Below are 19,828 nucleotides of genomic sequence, written 5' to 3' on the forward strand. Positions count from 1 at the left end.
CACACACACACACACACACACACACACACACACACACACACACACACACACACACACACACACACCAGTACCTGCCAGGCACGATCCCTAATAAACCCCCACTAAACGGCAAAGACTAATCTGAGAGATTTACTTTAAAAACATCAATCAGCAGAATTTCGTGATCAAGACATGTACTCGGGCAGTGTCTGATTAACTTCTGATAAATATGTGTTATATTTAAAATACTTTTTGTTTCAAAATTTGTAGTCATCTTTTTTATTATACATACAATATGGACTAAATCAAATTTACAATGTGACACAAAGACGATTTATTATATGAAAATATGCTTGGTTGTTGGATTTTTGCTGTTGATTCATTGAGCTAATTTTGGACACTGCTACTATGCATCCATTATGTGTTTTTCATTGTCTCTCACCGCCTGACAAATATAGAGCTGCAGTAGCAGCAGTAACGGTGCCTCAGAGGAAATGACTTGCACACAGGGACTGGCTTCATGACACAGTGAAATTATCTGCCAGCCCTGGGGTGGGGTGGATCATTTCCTGTATTGCCATGCTCGCGCATGTGTGCATGTAGGTATATGTACACGCACGTGCACGCACACAAACACGCACCCGACAAACCCTCTCCACCCCCACACATGTGTGTATTTTTTTCCCTTAAATAGTAGTTTTGTGAGAGGTCGGTCCTTTAATGGGGAAGTTGAGTTGATGAAACAGAGTGCTCCGCTCGCTCGACGTAAGCCGATTTCATCCGAGCGGAGAACGATGGAGAGAGGAGGACGGGCAGATAAGTCTGAGAGGCTACAGAACAAAAAAGTGGAGAAGACTAGAAAGGAAGTGATGAAACTGATTGTATCACAACGCCTAACAGCGCAATAATGAAAGAAAAAGAAAAGAAAAAGGAAAGTGACAAGTATGCAGCGTATGCACTGCGTCGTGTTCTCATGTTCTCATTTGGCTCGGTCCAGTGTTACGAACTGCTCCTTATTGACCGTTGAGGAATGCATAGCTGACAAAAGTTGATAGATGACTTCCTTACTGTTACACGCTGTAACGATTAGAGGTTAGCAACAGTCTGTCCTTTGCTTATTTAATGGTTTCCCTGCATTGCCCTGGGTCATACTTATGAAATGTCTGCGATACTGCAGTACAGTGCCCAGCTTTTCTTCCTGTCGGGGAAAAATAAGAATATAACAGGACAACACGCATCACAGAATTTTTGTTTTGTTTTGTTTTGTTTGAGGTAATCAGATGTCACAAGAATAACTGAAATACATCTGTGAGTAATAATGTACTGGCCACTGTTTAGTTTGGGGTAAATACTCATCAGCTGCTTTGTTTGTTGCCTGCCACACATTTTTCAGGAATGTCCATGAATCAGACTGTGTGTGTCAGAGGAAGAACAAGAATGAGTGTGTCTAATGTTGGGTTTGTTTTATTCAGCTGTTCACACACTTTCTCAAATACCTGTAAGTGGTAGAGCTGCCACACAAGATAGGCGTGTAGTGCCAGCATGAGAAATTTGGTTGTATAGAAGCCTATTGGAGGGGGGACAAACCCATGCCCCCCTTACTTTATGACATTGGTAAATACTTTCCTAATGGCCTCAGTCACTGAATATACCTCTCTTTAAATTAGTCTCTCTAATTTTCTCGAAGCAACTACTCTGAGATTCTCACAGCCTTTGTCCCAACCAGTATGAACAAGAGAATATGCATATACGAACATGCAGTTAGGAGGAAAGGAACCACTTGAGAACAGAAGCATGCCACATCAGCTCTCAGATACGGTGGAAGCAAAGTTACTAGTGTTTGTGACAATGTATATACCAAAGTATATATATTGCAAAAACAACCAAAGAATTTCTCATTGCAATACAATCTTCATTGGCCAAGTCAGTCATCTGTTCTCAGCCAGGAGCACATGCTTTTCAGTTACTGAACATAAAACCGAAGGCAAAGATACCCATAAACGAACACCAACTGAAGATAGCCTGACTGAACATCCAAACACTTATGTCCATGGAGTCTAGACTTAAGGAAGTCATCGGCCGCTAAGGACTTTTATCCAACTATTGGAACTGGTCCCCATATTTAAAATTGTAGTCAATTTTTTAATCACAGCTGAGACTCTGTGAACAGGTATGAATTTATATACTGTAGGTTGGGATGTGTCTTTGTGTGAATTTTCAAAAAGTTGTGAAGCACTTTGTATGCTATTTACATGCTGTAAAAATAAAATAATAATAATAATAATAATTACATGCCTATAAATACTATGAGGGTGTTCAGCACTATGAGTGTGGTAAATGCAGGTCTGAGCCTATGACTGTGTGGCGTGTATGTGGAGGTGACTTTATCTCTGGGACCGCCTCTTTTCCAATGATTATAGAAACAGCGTGTTCATCATTTATCAGAAGAATATCAGAGAATCAAGAAGGCAGCTGCTGATGGAAAAATGAGTCACTGCTCCACAGTCTGTCTCTCTCGAGGAACACAGCTTTCAGTTAAAACAATTTTCGCTGTATGTAGTTGCTGTTTGTGTATCCAGTCAGTCAAGTTGAGCACTGTTGTGTTGAATGAAATGCTGAGGGGAAGTTGGCCCTTTTCATTCAGACTCGCTGGGTTGCATTGATGTGGAACTGTTTTCGTTCTGTGCAGTGGTGAGAAAATAGACAGAACATAAACTGTCCTTAGAAAGGCAGTCAGTGGTCTGTAATGTTGAATTTGGATTTGCTTTAAGTTAGCATGTTGCCTTTATTGGAATGGAAGATGCTTGAAAAAAAAAAAATTTATTTATTTATTTTTAGAAGCTTTCCAAATAGGATGGATGCTCATTAGCTGCTTATTTAGGTCATGTGAGGTCCCTCTGAGGTCCCATCTCAGCCTAGCCTTTTGGTTTTGCTCCCTTAGGTTTAGTAAATGCTGTACAAATGATTTTCAAATTAATGTGCTGCTGGGAAACAAAACCATGGCTTTAAAGGGCTTACTGGACGGCCTGAAAGATACTAATATGGATCTCCTTAAAACCCTTTCCGAAGAACCTGGGAGTTATCTTTTAACACTTTTGAAGGCGAAGGAGTTTCTTTTCAGAAATTTAAAAAGTTGTTAATTAGTAGTCATCAGAGAACATGTGAACTATCCTGCAGTCAAGTTCGGTTATTATCTGTGCCGGTTAAACAAACAAATAAAAAGCCCATTGACCAAGAAAATTGTTGTTTTTGGATATCCTTTAAGTCTTTGAAATGTCAAAAATAATTCACGAAATATGTGAAGTGGAACAAATACCCTCCTCTCTGAGAATTTCAAACAATAAAAACCAGAAAACATTGGGGAAATGGACATCCAACTTTGAGACTGTGGACTTTCATTTATTTTTATTATCTTATTTTTATTCATTTGTTTGTTGAACTCTGCTCACTATATTTACATATGCTTTTTTCTTTTTCTTTTTTTTATGGAACAAATCTCTGGAGTAATCTGCCCACAGATGTGACTCATAAGGTCTTTTTTTTTTTTTTTTAAGTATAATGGACAATGGATGAAAGAACTGCTGACCTTTATGCTGTAATGTAATATATTCCTTTTAGTTTTTTCTACCTTTATTTTTATTTTCTTTTTTTTTTATATTACTCATTCTTATTTTGGTTGTTTTATGCTCCTATTGTTTAAATGTTTGTTATTTACACACAAACTCAGATGCATTGTAGCATCTCTCTGTCACAAATTTCGATTCAAAATCCAAAACAATCAAAAATACAGTTGGCTTTTGGCTTGCAGGGGGAAAAAAAAACATTTTTAAAGCGATTGCTGATGAATATTTTCTATTTGCTATCAGTGTGGGTTACTTTTAATTTGATACATGTGTGCAAAAGCAGTTAGGCAATACTAACAATGTATCATTTCATAATGCACCCAAAACAGCATATTATTGCTAAGGAAGTAAAAATTTAAAGCACCAAATAAAGAAAACAAAAGATACTCCATTCAGGTTTTTTGTTTGTTTGTTTAAATTGCTCATGTCCAGATTCCCTCATGAATTTATGGTATCCCCTACATTAGATACATTTTTATTTTTTAATTTTGAAACTAGATTTCATATTTTTAATTTTGTTTTATGGTTCATCTTTCGGATTAATTCATTACCAGTGGCTGTGTCGTGATGATAAGGGGATAAAAATAAGCTGGTATTGACTGATTATGACACATTTCTTTTATAATTCATACTTCCTTAAAATAAGTGCAGCCAAATGACTTATATCTCAGTGAGAAAAAGAAAAAGAAAAACTGGTAAATGGCAAATTATGGAAATTTTGAATGCACTTTTTGTTTTGACACCTAATCTGTGATTGCTCACACGTCACATCATCTGCATCATGTGTGAAAAATCAGTGCTGATGCAAACAACAGACTTCCTGGCAGCTCATGACTACTTGTCTCATTTCATGCAAAAACACAGTGACTTGCTGTGTGACACAGCCTTTTACCATCCATGCGCCGTTTATGATGGCTTGATTTGTTTTGCAACAGCACTGTGACTAATGTTTCCATAGAGGTGACAAGTTTGAAAATGCTGTTGCTGAGGGGAGGAAGGACAGACAGCATGCCACCATATCCTGAATCCCATCCGGTTATTCAGTCTGACGTCACTAGCCGTGTCTGGGCCTAAACTCCGCTGCAGGTCCATATATCAAACGATCACTATGGCATTACTGAGAGTTGAAAAACTGTCTAAAGTCTTTCATCTTTAATAAAATGATCAGCGTTCTGCTCTACCAGGTGTAACAATTGAGTTTAACATCCAGGCATCCATGAAAACAGAATTTATGACATTTAACGGCGTTAGAAGTTAGCAGGGGGTTAGCTCGCTAGCTTCTATCTAAATACAATATAGCATGTCCTGACTGCGGGGTTTTGGAAACAAATTAAAACGTACAGCTCTGCTATCACTTCCAACATAAATGAAGACAGAAAACTAAACAGCAGTGACGTTTGTAGGGTTACTGAAGTTGGGCTAGCTGGTATATAATGATGTGCTACGTGACCGCTAGCGACACAGCTATGTTAGCATAATATAAACAAGCTAACTTTTTTCCCACTCGATAAAAATTCCCGTGAGTGTTCTCGGTGGTCAGAAACAAATGTAATCGCATGGCAGGATGCTGTAAAAGGACCAAACTTCAGCCAGGAGAACAACTGAGATAATCCATCCACAATAGAGATTGACAGACCACGTGACTTTCGTGCATTGCATGCCGGGAACTCGTGGCAAAACAATCCAAGTACCGCATCAAATGCAAGCATTTGCAGCACCGCAAAACGTTCATTCTTCGGTTCCAATAAATTCTTGCTTTTTCAACCAAAAAGGTATGTACAAAACGAAGGAGAACAATGCCGGTCCGTACAAAGACAGACTTGATGAAAAGCCAAAGAAAAGATACGAGGGAAAAAATCAAACCAGTGAGGTTAGTCATTCATATACTGCTGCATGGGCTGGGCTGTAGTTACATCCTAAGGTTTTAAAAACTGAGCTTAAACAAATGATTAGCGGTAATAAAAGCTGAGGGAGGTCAACAGGGATCACTGACTGTTTTAGGAGCTTTTTGAGATCAAATAGAAGAAAATACAAAACATTAAACATGTTAACAACACAAAAGCCATATTAAACGCAGACTACTTTAGGCCCGGAAGTAGGATTCGTCGCGTCATCACTGAACAACCGAATTGTTAATCCTCCAGATAATCATGTGACCCCCTCGAACTGCTTCAAAGCACATTAGTGCCTTTGCTGTACATTTGTTGATTTTGATTTATTTAACAGTGCAGTGTCATTGTGGTTTCATAACACCTTCCTGCAAAGCATTTCCACTGTGTTGTGGAGGTTTTTTTTATAGATCTCTTAGAGCTTATTATTAATGTTTTGGGGTTTTTTTCTCTTTTTTTGCAGGACTCCATGAATGCGCTGGTCTTAGACTTGGGCTACCCTGCACTACGAAAGAACAAAAACATTGAGACCTTCTTAAACAGATGTGAGTAGCTTAATGAGAGATGATTATCTAGAAGGTGAACAGCTCAATTATTCAGAAAAGGCTGATTATCAAAACCAGTCAAATCATCACTTTATGTAAAAGGTTCGGTATAAAATACTGCCTCTTTGCTGTATTAATCAATAAATGCCTTCCTAATGAGTTTGTTCTTGATTGCTACTTTCAAAGGTTATTTAACATAAGATTATGTTCATTTTGTAAATTCTAGTAGTCATTAGAGTACTATTGTCTATGAAACTCGTTAGACGGAGAATAGTAAAACTGGATATACTTCACAGGGTCTATCATTTTATGGATCAGTCATTATCATGTGAATCAATGGGTGATAAAACCGTGGCTATATCTATCTTTATATATGTCTTCTGGGAAGTCTGAGCATCTCAGCTTAAATTGTTGGAACATTACCTGGATAAGTAGTAGAAAATGGATGGATAAATATATAGAGGATGTTCACTTAAATAATTGCGTTGTATTTACAACACTAATGCACGTTCATTTCCTCTGTCCTGTCAATAAACTTTTGCTTCAGATGAGAAAGTCATTGGCCAGATTCGAGATCTGCAGATGAAGTCTGAAGACTTTGACAGAGTTAAAGTGATTGGCCGAGGAGCATTTGGTGAAGTGCAACTGGTAAGTACTGATCATATGAACAGGTAACACTGTTTTTGTTTTTATAGTTGCTTTGTAAAAGCAACTATAAAAAAAACAAGTGGTATAGTCGTCCATCAAGGATCCATCATACCATCAAAACGATTCTAACTTTGGAGAAGTGCATGTCAAAAGTATCTACTGCTTGTATTGCCACAGTCATGGTTAGCACTGTTACCTCACAGCATGAATGTTCATGGTTTGAATCTCCTGCATAGTTGAATAGTTCTGTGTGGAGTTTGAATGTTCTCCCTTAGCCTATTACCTCAAGTACCCTGGCTTCCTCCCACAGTCCAAAGAAGTACATGTTATGTTTATTTGTGATTCTACATTGGCTGTGGATGTGAGGCAGATACAAGTGCTCGAAGTGCATGAATGTGCGGTTAATTGTGGCTTGTATTCTAAAAGACTTTGAGTGGTTAGTAAGATCAGAAAAGAGCTTTTTAAATGCCTGTTCACTTCCATAATCCTTTTCTCTGCATGACGAGGTTTGCTGTGCAAACTGACACCGTAAACCAGTCATCTACCTCAGCTGCTTATGCTGAAGGGAGAGTGGACGGTGAAAAGATGAACACTTAGAACCAACAACCAAAAACACAAATTATGTTCTGTAGTGGTGTCATATGAATACACGGAGAGGCAATGGGTTCCCTCTACAGCTTGAGCCTATATCAGCATAACCAAAGGATGCAACCCTACACATAAGCTTTATCAAAAAGGAAAGCTGAGTCTTTAAAGTAGAGGGCATGCCTGTATCCTGAACTCACACACTGAGCCGGTTCCACAAGAGAAACCTGATACTTGAGGCCTCTGCCCCCATTTTACTTTTGAAAACTCTACAAACCACAACTAAGCATGCACTCTGGGAATAAAAAAAAAAAAGAGTCTACATTAATTGTATTGTAATCTGAAAGTGGCACATGTACTCATGAATTATCTGTTGTGATTGTAATTGTATCTTTTCTTGTACATTTCATCAAACTTTTCTCATAGAGTAAGATTAGACTTTGGAGAATCTCTAAACTTTATCTTCCTGTTGTTCAGGTCAGACATAAAGCCTCACAGAAGGTCTACGCAATGAAGCTGCTCAGCAAATTTGAGATGATAAAACGCTCAGACTCAGCATTCTTCTGGGAAGAGAGAGATATCATGGCTTTTTCCAACAGTCCCTGGGTTGTGCAGGTACAGCATTTAAGTTGCTGATCAGCTTTTAAAAAGCTTTCGTGTGCATTAATTGGAATATTCACTGGGAACGTGTTGCCAGTTGGATTACTTTGGATCCTTTGTTTTACTTAGAACAAAGAAATACATCTTCTGCAAAATATGTGTTTTATATGTTAATTTATTAAACCTCAAAATTGTTTTTAGTTGTGCTCTGCCTTCCAAGATGACCACTACCTCTACATGGTGATGGAGTACATGCCAGGAGGCGACCTGGTTAACCTCACCAGCACCTATGATGTACCGGAGAAGTGGGCCAAGTTCTACACAGCGGAGGTGGTGATGGCCCTGGACGCCATTCACTCCATGGGCTTCATTCACCGCGATGTGAAGCCAGACAACATGCTGCTGGACAGACTCGGACACCTGAAGCTGGCTGACTTTGGCACTTGCATGAAAATGGACTCGGTGAGTAAAAGTGTAAAACCTGAGTCTCTGCTGCCAGCATAGTTTCCTACCAGGTTACAAACACAAGAAATGCCAAACTAGAAATGCTTCAGTTTAGACAAGTAACCTCTAGATATGGCCTGAGGCTTATTGCATATGATGGAAACAAGTAACGATTCAGTAGTGTAACTACAAGGGTACCTGGATGGGGCGTGCGTCAGACAGCACAAATGAAGCTCACTTTCTGCTCCATCATACTATTACCTGCCCTTTTCTTAAGTGGAGACATTACAGCAGCTTTGCTCAGAGAGCTGGCAGGTTAAAGTCCGCTGCGACTGCATTGAACATTTTTGTTCTCACATGTGGCTCCGTGGGTGAAGCCGTGAAAGGCCCAGGGCTGCATTTGGTGCAGCTTTTTAATGATTCTGAGATGCTTATAATGATGTAGTGAAGCCCAGTTAATAAATGGGTTTTTTTGTGCATAAACAAGTATATTAGAGCAGACAATTTTGGCAAAGATAAGAGTTGGATTTATTTTGTTTTGGTTTGGTTTGGTTTTTTAGGCCCATACTTTATTTCAAAGAGGAGCTGTTGATGACTTCTCTTTTTAATGTGGTGTTGCAGTGGTAGATTATCATCATTAAAATGCTTGAAAATACTGATGTCAGTGTATGAGATGGATAGATGCTGTGCTGACACTTGGAGTAGGATAATGAATAATAATAATACAGTTTATAATAAAAAGACAGTCAAAGTGCTATAGACGCATAGTTGAGGGCTTTGTATTGTGAGAGTGCAAAAGCGTTATATATAAAACACTAATAAAAAATCCAAAGAGAAGAAATAAAGCTAAACCTCAGACTTTGGATTGCTATAAATGTTTAGCTTCAGCAGTTTTCTTTTCTTCTTCTCTCTACTCTCTATGATGTCTGTGAAAAACAATATTTTTATGTGATCATCTCAGGGACCCCCTGCTGTCCAAACTGTTTCTTTGGCTGAAGAAAGTTGGCTTAAAGAGAGAGGGGAAGGGGTTAAAATGGCTTGATTTAGCTACTCTAGTGTAGTCCAAGAATAAAAATATAACAAGTCCACTTTAATAACTAAGCTGTTACAGTGAGCTCTGCTTCTGCCTTCACCTGGAAGGATTAGTTTTTAGTAGTCTCTTAAGTTTGGATCAACACTCTGCTTTAGCTTATGCCCATATAAATCAAACCATACCTGTAGGGTACTAAACATATAATGATCTCTGGATTTATGTTGCAGACCGGCATGGTGCACTGTGACACAGCTGTTGGGACTCCAGACTACATCTCGCCAGAAGTGCTAAAATCCCAGGGAGGAGATGGCTATTATGGGAGAGAATGCGACTGGTGGTCCGTAGGGGTCTTCATTTACGAGTTGCTCGTCGGTCGGTGAACATTTCATAAAATAATTTAACTCGTATGTGTTGATGTTTATGTCTCTCAATTTATTTCAGTGTTGCTTGCTCACTTTTAGGTGACACGCCGTTCTACGCAGACTCTTTGGTGGGAACATACAGTAAAATCATGGACCACAAGAACTCCCTCAATTTTCCAGATGATGTGGAGATCTCCAACAATGCCAAGAATATCATCTGTGCCTTCCTGACTGACAGGTATGATCTTACAAGAAGAAGATGTCAGGGGGTTTGACATTTTGGAAAATGCACCTGTGTATTTTCTTGGAGAGAGTAACAGGGGGAACCTCAATAGCACTCTTATGTCATCTCTCAAACTCTTCCTCTTATACACAACTGTCCATCTCCATCTGTCTGTCAACCCACAAACCACTTTGTCTTTCATGGGGATGTTTTTTTTATATATATATATCTATATATCTAAGCTGTAGTTTCTTCATGCTGGTCCCAGACGTAAGCACAAGGTTTCTTTTTTTGTGTGGCAATACTTAGAGATTACATAATATGTTGATACAACAGCACACTTACGCTTATCTGTGTGTTTGTCTCTTAATATTTAAGGTTATAAAGGTTTGTATGACTTAGTTGATTTATTCCCAGTCACCTCTAACTAAGGACAAAGGTCCAATTCAATCAACTCATTGTCTGCTTTTGTTTTGAGGGAGGTGCGATTAGGCAGAAACGGCGTGGAGGAAATCAAGCGACATCCTTTCTTCAAAAATGACCAGTGGACCTTTGACACCATCAGAGACAGTTAGTATACAACCTTTGTTCTGCTACCTTTTGGTTTTTTCTCAATATGAAGTGTATTTCATTTAGCACCATGTGTTTGGTGGTTGGGTAAGTGCATGCGCAGATCACATGGGTATTTTTATTTGCAAAGTACTTGTACAGAGCAGAACTAGACCTCCACCTCCTGCAGGTTCTGGCTTGCTGCAGATGTCCAGAGCAGGAGGACTGCTGTCACCAGCAGCAAGTCCAAGACTGTTGAGTTTGAGTCTGTGTGTCTGCAAGAAAAAGCAGCTTAATTGCATCAAAGGCTGCCATGACAATGAACTGCCCAGCGTGCCGGCCGTTGGGAAGTGAGAGGCTAGATGGTTAACAGCGACTGAACTTTTAAAATAAGAGCAAGTGGATTTTCCACTACTAAATTGAAGAACAGTAGAAATGAACGTAGAATATACTGTAGATGAGTGCTCAGCTTCCAGCAAAGCCCATCGTGCACTTTCCAAAACAATTTCAAAAACCATTACATTTAAATTCTGCACAATGCTTTATTTTGTTCTCCTACATCTAAAATCAAATTTCACCTTTCCTTCCACTTTACTCTGTGTGCAGAGTAACACCTCTGAGTTGTTTACCTTGTGGATATCCCTTTTGGGCACAGCAGATTTTGTCTTTCTTTGGCCATACCTGCCAGAAATGCATCAAGCATACAAAATTATCATTCCTAAGTGTAATTCAGGAGAAAGTCAGAATTTGTGACCAAATATAGAACGCAGCTCCCGCAGATGAGTAATTTTTGTTGTTGTTGTTGTTGTTGTCCTGTGAGAGCTCTTAAATTTTATCAGATGTACTCCAATTTTTTTCTGGCATGCTCTACTTCAGAAGCCAAAAACGGTCACACCCTCAACTCACAGTTTTTATCAATCAAACAACATTAAAAAAAATATCAAAATTAGATTTAAATGAAATATAATTCAGCATAACAGCACCTGCAAACCTTTTCTTTAATCTTGATCGTCTTTAATCTAAAACTTTAGCAGGAATTCCTTCAGAACAGCAGCTGGATCAGAGAGCACATTAAAATGATTTATTAGACTGACATATTTTTACACACTGCTTCCTTTTTCCACCAATTCACTCTCACCTTTTTCCTGTCTCTCTCTTTATCTCTCTCTCGCCTCAGCGGTTGCCCCTGTGGTCCCAGAGCTGAGCAGTGACATAGACACCAGCAACTTTGATGAGATAGAAGACGACAAAGGCGATGTAGAAACCTTCCCCACACCTAAGGCATTTGTCGGCAATCAGTTACCCTTTGTTGGCTTCACCTACTTCAAAGAAGACCAGTAAATCATCCCATTCTCTTCATTTCCCATGATTTTAGGGACCTCCGTGGTTCCACGAAGACAATTTATAGATTTATTTTTGGCTCTAGTGTCCTTGACCTTGGGCTGATTTTATTCATTTCCTCCTTCAGGTTATTAAATGCTTCCAACAACTCAGTGGCTCATGAGAATTCAAAAGGGGAGGTAAGTACTTTGACTCCCACACGCAGTAACTGCCAGGTGCACCTTTAGCGACTGCATTAATACCGGACCGAGCTCCTCAGGAAATAAATAAGTCTGGTATCAGTTTACATGACCACACAGAAAAGGCCTGTTGACATTGTGATCAACTTCACATTGTAAGACATCAAGGATTATGATGGAAATGACTCACAGGGGGATTTCTTCCCTGATCCCATGATTTATTTGTACTTTGTTAGAATTTCAGTGTTCTCAGCCGCACACAGAGACTTAAGCAGCTTTCAGTATAAGTGGCTGAGCCGAACGCTAATCTGAAGAACTTTTATTGACTTCAGTCCTAAAAGACTGCCCCCATTACGAGGAACAAAACAAACCCTATGTTTTACTTTCGCTTTGTTTCTAATCAGTTGCCTAAATATAGGTGATTAAAGGTATAGTAAGCTGTATTTCAATACTGACCTTTAAGTGACTAATGTGGTGGTTTAAGGTTGTTGTGATACTTCTAATTGTAAGAATGTTTATAGTCCTAAAAGACTGCCCCTAAAAACTGTACACCATTAACCATGAAAATAGTTTCTGTGCTATTTTGACCAAGGACAACAACATTCAAAACATGGTTGAAGGGTGTTTCTGTCGTCTTTTCTTGACTTTTTAATTTATTTTAATTATCGGCCTTATAAAGGCCGATAGTTCCTATAGAGGAGCATCAGGCGTTCTGCCAGTGCTCAGACAGTGTGTGTGTCACTGCAAAGTCTAGCTAGCTATTGGTGTTACATGTCTTCTTACCCTGTGTGTGTTAAATTCTGACTTTAGTGTATAGCGCATAAATTGGAAGTCTTTCTTTCTTTCTCTCCTTAGTCAGCAGCACTGCAGAAGAAACTTCGCCACCTAGAGATGCAGATGAATAATGACAAGCAAGTCAAAGATGATCTAGAGCAAAAATACAGGTGGGTGATCTGTAGGGAACATTGTGTATGAGGAATAAGAGCCGCATCATGTTGCTCCACTTATTTGCTTATGTGCGGTGGCCAAATTATTATTTTTAAGCATTTGTATTTTTCTGCAGGGCCACCACCACTCGTCTGGAAAAGCTCTCCAAAGAACTTGAGGAAGAGGTCAGTTAATCACAGGGAACATCCAATTACCTGAATATTTCTGTGTCTGTCTGGCGTCAATATCTGCTGGTTCACGACCCCTCTGGGATTTTAGAAGTTCTTTCTTCCTCACACATTTTAATGGGCGTTTCCCAAAAACTCTATTATTTGAGCCAGAATAATGATTCTTATTATCCACACTTGTCCACTTTCCGGTTGAATACCAGCGTCTCGTATCCAGGGAGGTTCAGCAGGAGCGCCTGCTGAATTCTAACGGCCACATTAAAATGTCTATTGTGATTGAATTTGTGTTGAAGCCCATTTGGATTCTGGGGATAATTTCTCATAAAGTGAATTATGGAATCACAGTAGCATGAAACCATCCCCGCAGGAGATGTTAAACAAAGGCGTTTATGATTGATTTTTAGGTGAGCAGCAGAAAGAACCTGGAGTCGAGTCTGAGGCAGCTGGAGAGGGAGAAGGCTCTGCTGCAGCACAAAAGCCTGGAGAGCCACCGCAAGGCTGAGAGCGAGGCCGACAGGAAGCGCTGTCTGGAGAACGAAGGTGACACGAGACACACTGGATTCTGCAGAAGAGCTGAAAAGATTTACTTCTTTTGTACAGGAAGTTAAACACCAGTTATCAACTGGAAATGATTACATTTCACAGAAAAATATATTTTCTAGTAAGAGACTTTTCTCTTAAGAGACAACTTTTAAAGCTTTTTAACTAGCTTTTAAGTAAAAAACATACAGCGGCACACATTCTCGGTTTATTTGTGTAACATCCTTCATGCAGGTTAGCTTTGTTTAAGGTGATCGATTACATGAACTGAAAAGACAAAACATTATAATACTTCTATCATGAGTGAGAAAAATGAGGCTGATTAAATGCATTTGTTTTAAGAAACAGATTCAAACTTGACAGCAGTGATGCATTAAAGCAAGAGAATAAAATGAACACAGGAATCCAGTAAAAATCAACCCCCCTCTTCTTGTGTAAAGTCAGAAACTTCTTACGTTTTCTTTTGGCTTTGCAATGATATAAATTCATGGTGACTTTACTGAGATAAAGTGGGTAATACTGCCATCACCTGGACAAAGACACTGATACAAACACATCAGGTCTACTCTCTCCTGTGCTCTGGCTTTCTTTGTAATATTCATATTGTATAACTTTTGGTTCCAGCGTCTTTATTAAACCAAACTAAAGCTCTGTTTCCATATTTCATTTGCACAGTTTATATATGAAGAACTTGGTGCATTTAAATAAACTTAATCAGTTTTAAATTGTGATTTCACTTCTTGAAACACACTTCATCATAATAATTGTTGTCTTGGTTCTTGGGATCTGTGCAGTCAACAGCCTCAGAGACCAGCTGGATGACATGAAGAAGCGAAACCAAAACTCTCACATTTCCAATGAGAAGAACATTCACCTCCAGAAACAGGTCGGTTACCTACCTTGATGTATGGTTGGGGGGGTGGTCAGCATGGACGATGAGCTCTGTGACATCAGATTACAAGCATATAACATAAAAAGCCTTGAATAGACGTAAAACCAAATACATTAACAGTCACAACAGCTGAAAGTAAAAGCTAATATTTGATGTCCAGCCAGACTGAAAAGATCACTGTGATCTTGTCAAGTCACCTTGTTGGACTCTGAGTCCTTTAAAGGGAAAATATTGGTGTGATTTGTGTACGTGTTCTTCTCTTAGCTGGAAGAAGCCAACACGTTGTTGCGGGCCGAGACGGAGGCGGCGACGAGGCTCCGCAAAGCCCAAACTGAGAGCAGCAAGCAGCTGCAGCAGCTGGAGGCCAACGTGCGCGAGCTGCAGGACAAATGCTGCCTGCTGGAGCGCAGCAAGCTGAGTCTGGAGAAGGAATGCATCAGCCTGCAGGCTGCGCTAGAGACGGAGAGGAGGGAGCACAGCCAGGGCTCGGAAACCATCACTGACCTGATGGGTGGGTGAAACAGCACACGAAGATTTCTTTGTCAAGTCTGCAAACAGTTGTCATTTATGTGCGTTATTTGACTTAATAAAAGTGATACCAGGAATATTACATGTTGTATTCATCGGTGTATCTAAACAGATCTTACAGAATGGTGTTTGTAAAAAGTGAAACCTACTTCTTTACAAACCTATAAAATACTAAACCAATTAATATGGAGTTGGAGCATCCTCAGTTTAGCAGTTTTACATGGAGCACCAAAATGTCTTGTATTAGTTTTTCGCTCATGCTCCACCAAATTTGACAAAATTCGTCTCGCAATCAGAAAAAGAAACTGCACCTCTGTTCTTGGTTCTCACCTTAGCATAAAGAAAACCAAAAGAATAGATTTGTGCAGAATTTCAGGTTGGATGTCAGTAGAAGTCATAATTCTAGGCACATCTGTAGCTGCTGATATGTTTACCTGTATTTTTATGAGGTGGAAATGTAATTGCATTCCTCTGAAAGAAGTTCAGTTTCTGTTTTCCTCCTGCTTGCCTTGGAGCTTATATGGCAGGTTTAATAAAGGGGCAGCTAGATGAGGAACAGCAATGTGCCACCCAAATGCTGAGGGCAGTCAAGAGGCTTTTCAGGACTAAATAACTCTGTGCTGTTTGCTGAATGGATTCTGACTCCAGTTCAGTCACACTGTGTGTGTTTGAGAAAGGCTGATGTGAATTAGTAAAAATAAGTTTGTCCAGAGGTGTCAGATAAAACCTTGAACAAATATAGCTGATGTTTTGAAGACAGAAGGGTCAAAGCGGCCTGTTTGCTCCAGTGCGCCTGGACAGTTTGTAATATTTGTGTAACTGTGGGGAGTGTGCTTACATAAAGGCTAACAATTCACCCATAATCTGATTAAAAGCAGCTCTCGGGCTACTTAAGCTGTCACATAAAACCTCTTATCTGACTGCGTTAATTAGGACGTGGGCATCACAAACCATGAGTTCTGCCTTATGAATGTTTGTAGGTCTTCGGATGCAGTGACTTGAGTGTTGCATTTACAAATAAAACACAGCACAGTATAATGAGCTACTTCCTCTAGTTGGTCCAAGAGCTGAAATTCATTTGAACTATGTAAATATTTATATTAATATAAATATTGCCCTCCGTTGCTTACTACAAGTAACTGGGGGATGTATATGTGTGTATAAATAACCCATTGTGGCACTGTTGAAACAACTAAACATACACTCTTGGTAGTTGCCCTGAACTGCCCCGAGCTTGCTGACCAGAGTCATTATATGAACAACAGGCAAGTAACTTGTATATGTAAAGTACATTTAAATCAGAGGGAGTGCTTTTTAGTTGAGGTCAGGGGATTAACAATGCTAGTTTACAAGTAAACCTGGAATAAACAAACCAGACCTAAATTAGAAACTCAAAACATGAAAATAAATACACAAATTAAAGGACAAATAATAAAATAATAGTAACTAAAATTGAAATTACAATAGAAACAGCAGACGGACCTCAGACTGAGCTTTAATGAGGGGATAAAATTGACATTAAGAAAGATTAAAGGACTTACGTATACAAGTTGAGACAGGAATAATGTATTGAAAATGGAAATAAAGATTCTTGACGACTGTGTAAATTTATAGGCTTTAGGGTCCTTAGGGACCAAGTAAATCGCTATACAAATACAGGCCATTTACCATTTGCCATAGTTTGCTGTTGGGTTAAGCTTTATGTGATCTGTACGTGAAATGTAACTCTGAGGATTCTCGCGGGCTTATCTTGCAGGACGCATTTCTGGCCTGGAAGAGGAGGCCCGTCAGCAGAAACAGGCTTTATCCAAAACTGAGACTGAGAAGAGGCAGCTTCAAGAGAAACTCACTGATCTGGAGAAGGTAAATCACAAAATCCTGACTGGAAACATTTTTTGCTTTGAGATGCAGTTCCTGGAAATTTGACTTGAGCCTCACGTGTGATCCAAATTAAGTAAAAGTTATGTTAAAAGTAGTATCATAGTGTTTCTTGGAAACATCTGCATCTGGATTTGAGGACAGCATGATTGGACTGTTTGTTCCAGGTCATTTGACATCAGTGAGAAATTATTATTTTATTAAAGCAATCGGGAAAGTCTTTTGTTTTGATTAAAGTGACAAATAATTGATTTACAGCAGCTATTTTCAAACTCAAGCCCACTGTAGGCCAAATAATTATTTTAAAAGACTGCCAAACCTTTAATCACAACTCCAGTCGACACGGGAAGATTAATACAAAGTATTTGCTTTGTTTTGTTTTCATAGATTAATATTAAAAATTGCATAACTGCCTGCTTTTTGACTTTAAAATATCTTAGAGAAATTGAGAAGAAAGGCCTAATTTATTGCAGCACTGTAACTGACCTGTTTCAGAAACTGTACTTATTGATTTACTGAGTATTTCTAACTGCACTTCCTTAGAATATACATATAAATGTGAACCACCATGTAGTGACACGACTTTCTGGGCTTGGTCTCAAAGCGTTTGGTGTGAAATTTTCTGACTAGATTTTACTCTGGATGTGACATCTCTGTGTGTGTGTTTTCTACAGGAGAAGAGCAACAAGGAGATCGATTTGACCTACAAGCTGAAGGTGCTGCAGCAGGAGCTGGAACAGGAGGAGGCCTCTCATAAGGCCACCAGAGCAATGCAGGCAGACAAGAGCAAGATCAAGGTCACCATCGAGGGCGCCAAGTCAGAGTCCATGAAGGGTAAGGGCTCTGATCTTTTGTTTCCACAAGGTTGTTCTTTCACAGTTTGTACCGAGTTCAGGGTTCGAGCTATATAATTTGGGGCTGATCGACAGCTCTGAGTTCACAGATTGCGACAAGATGTACAGAATGAGAAATTTTATTGATTTAACTTTTCAGAAGGGAAATTAAATAATATAAGTGAATAACTCTCATTCAGAGTTGGAGCAGAAGCTGGCAGAGGAGCGAGCTGCCAAACTGCGGCTGGAGAACAGAATACTAGAGCTGGAGAAGCAGAGCAGCATGATGGACTGCGACAACAAACAGGCCCTGCAGAAGCTAGACGAGCTGCGCAGACACAAGGATCACCTTACTGAGGAGGTGAGCGTTTCTGTTCTGCACAGGAGACCAGTGAAGTTTGGGTTTAGCTGTCAAATGTCACCAACAGGAGCTACTTCAGCAGCTAATGTAAAGAGTGTCATATCTGAAATTGGATAGAAGGATAATGAAAAAAGAGCTGATGCGAGTAAAAAACTTTTATTAAATTCATTTTGTTCTTTCAGGTGAAGAACCTGACACTGAAGATCGAGCAGGAGACCCAGAAGCGTAACCTGACTCAGAACGACCTGAAGGCTCAAAACCAGCAGCTCAGTGCTCTGAAAACCTCCGAGAAGCAGCTCAAGCAGGAAACTAATCACCTGCTGGATATTAAGCGCAGCTTGGAGAAGCAGAACCAGGAGCTGCGCAAGTAAGTTTCATTTTGTTGTAACACTTTCCCAGCAGGCACACTGCAGGCTCCTTATGCGGTCAAATTATGAATCATCGACTCATTTTTCTTTTCACAGAGAAAGACAGGACACAGATGGACAAATGAAGGAGTTACAAGACCAGTTAGAGGCTGAGCAGTATTTCTCAGTAAGTCTGATATCTGATCACAGATGTGGATGGAAAATGAAGACACTTTCTTTTGGCATTTTAGGCTTTTTATAGTTTCATTCATCTGACTGAGCGGCAAAAACTGCTGATTGATTTGCTACTGAATAGTCCCCTCTCTCCCTCTGGCTAAACAGCTTTTCCCTGCCGTGTCCACGTTGTGTTTCACTCCTTTCAGCCTGATCAGGGCGCTGCTGTGGCAGTTTTTAAAATATTCAGCTGCCTGTGAGTCAGAGACTCATTCCAACTCTGCTGCCTATAACTGCAGGTGCTCTGAATTGTTTAGCGCTACAGTTGAAGTCCAAGCTGGAGCTTAACTCATTGTAAAGGCAACTCACTAAATGTTTCAGTTGTGTGTAGGGGTCTAGCAATTCTTACGTCCACAATATAGAGGTGCTTTGATATTTATAGAGTAGAGCTACAGGGGCTGCTCCAGACTATACTGTCAAATAACAGTCAGCTATATTACACTGGAGTGACATCTTCCCATATTGTAATGCATTGCTGTTATTTCCTAGTTCAAGCGTAATAATCCAGTAATGTTTAAAGATGATATAGGATAACAAGTAATGTATTTTCCATAATGCACTTAGAAAATAAAGTAAATAAACCGTAGCACAGTCTTATTCTATGGGAACGTAGGCTGTTAAAATCAGAGGGTTCCTTTTATTTCTGTAGCTAATGTATGTTATGCATTTCCAAGAGCTGAATGATGGTGAAGACTTCAATGGGCATCCATTAGCTAATGTTTTTGTACAATGTCAACAGTATGTATCAAAGTGTGTATGCAACATGAAGCCTGAGTGATTCTTTCCTTTACCATGTTCATTATCAGTCAGGAGGAGCAGCTTGTTGTTAGGAAACTTTCTCACCTCTCTGGCCCTCCCATTGGAGATTTCTGCATTAAAGAGTTATCTAGAGTTTTGTTGTTGATGTATTAAGTATGGGGCGTATTTGACCTGTTACCTTTTCTCCAGACTCTCTATAAGACCCAGGTTCGTGAGCTGAAGGAGGAATGTGAGGAGAGGAACAAACTCTACAAAGAAGTGCAGCAGTCTCTGCAGGAGCTGCAGGAGGAGAGGTGAGAGGTTTTTCAGTTTGAAGATATAATTTGAAATAAATTCATCCA

General features: G+C 39.5%; 1 protein-coding gene across 3 annotated transcripts in view; it reads left to right on the top strand.

The window, feature by feature from the left end:
- Positions 1-19,828, top strand: part of rock2a (rho-associated, coiled-coil containing protein kinase 2a) — a 41,339-nt gene that overhangs the window by 14,005 nt on the left and 7,506 nt on the right. For all 3 annotated transcript variants that reach the window (XR_001290443.1, XM_005738744.2, XM_005738745.2), the window contains exons 2-21: positions 5,955-6,036; positions 6,584-6,684; positions 7,747-7,884; positions 8,071-8,331; positions 9,574-9,718; positions 9,808-9,946; positions 10,410-10,501; positions 11,658-11,817; positions 11,949-12,000; positions 12,856-12,944; positions 13,064-13,112; positions 13,520-13,655; positions 14,450-14,541; positions 14,812-15,058; positions 16,832-16,938; positions 17,628-17,787; positions 17,987-18,147; positions 18,330-18,514; positions 18,612-18,681; positions 19,677-19,780. Coding sequence is in view for 2 of the 3 variants with exons in the window: in XM_005738744.2 (XP_005738801.1) it covers positions 5,955-6,036; positions 6,584-6,684; positions 7,747-7,884; positions 8,071-8,331; positions 9,574-9,718; positions 9,808-9,946; positions 10,410-10,501; positions 11,658-11,817; positions 11,949-12,000; positions 12,856-12,944; positions 13,064-13,112; positions 13,520-13,655; positions 14,450-14,541; positions 14,812-15,058; positions 16,832-16,938; positions 17,628-17,787; positions 17,987-18,147; positions 18,330-18,514; positions 18,612-18,681; positions 19,677-19,780 (2,570 nt within the window). In the remaining variant the exon portion in view is untranslated. The remainder of the gene's footprint in view (positions 1-5,954; positions 6,037-6,583; positions 6,685-7,746; positions 7,885-8,070; positions 8,332-9,573; positions 9,719-9,807; positions 9,947-10,409; positions 10,502-11,657; positions 11,818-11,948; positions 12,001-12,855; positions 12,945-13,063; positions 13,113-13,519; positions 13,656-14,449; positions 14,542-14,811; positions 15,059-16,831; positions 16,939-17,627; positions 17,788-17,986; positions 18,148-18,329; positions 18,515-18,611; positions 18,682-19,676; positions 19,781-19,828) is intronic.

This window comes from Pundamilia nyererei, unplaced genomic scaffold (assembly GCF_000239375.1).
Source record: "Pundamilia nyererei isolate P.nyererei 1_Seehausen unplaced genomic scaffold, PunNye1.0 scaffold00086, whole genome shotgun sequence".
NCBI lineage: Eukaryota > Metazoa > Chordata > Actinopteri > Cichliformes > Cichlidae > Pundamilia > Pundamilia nyererei.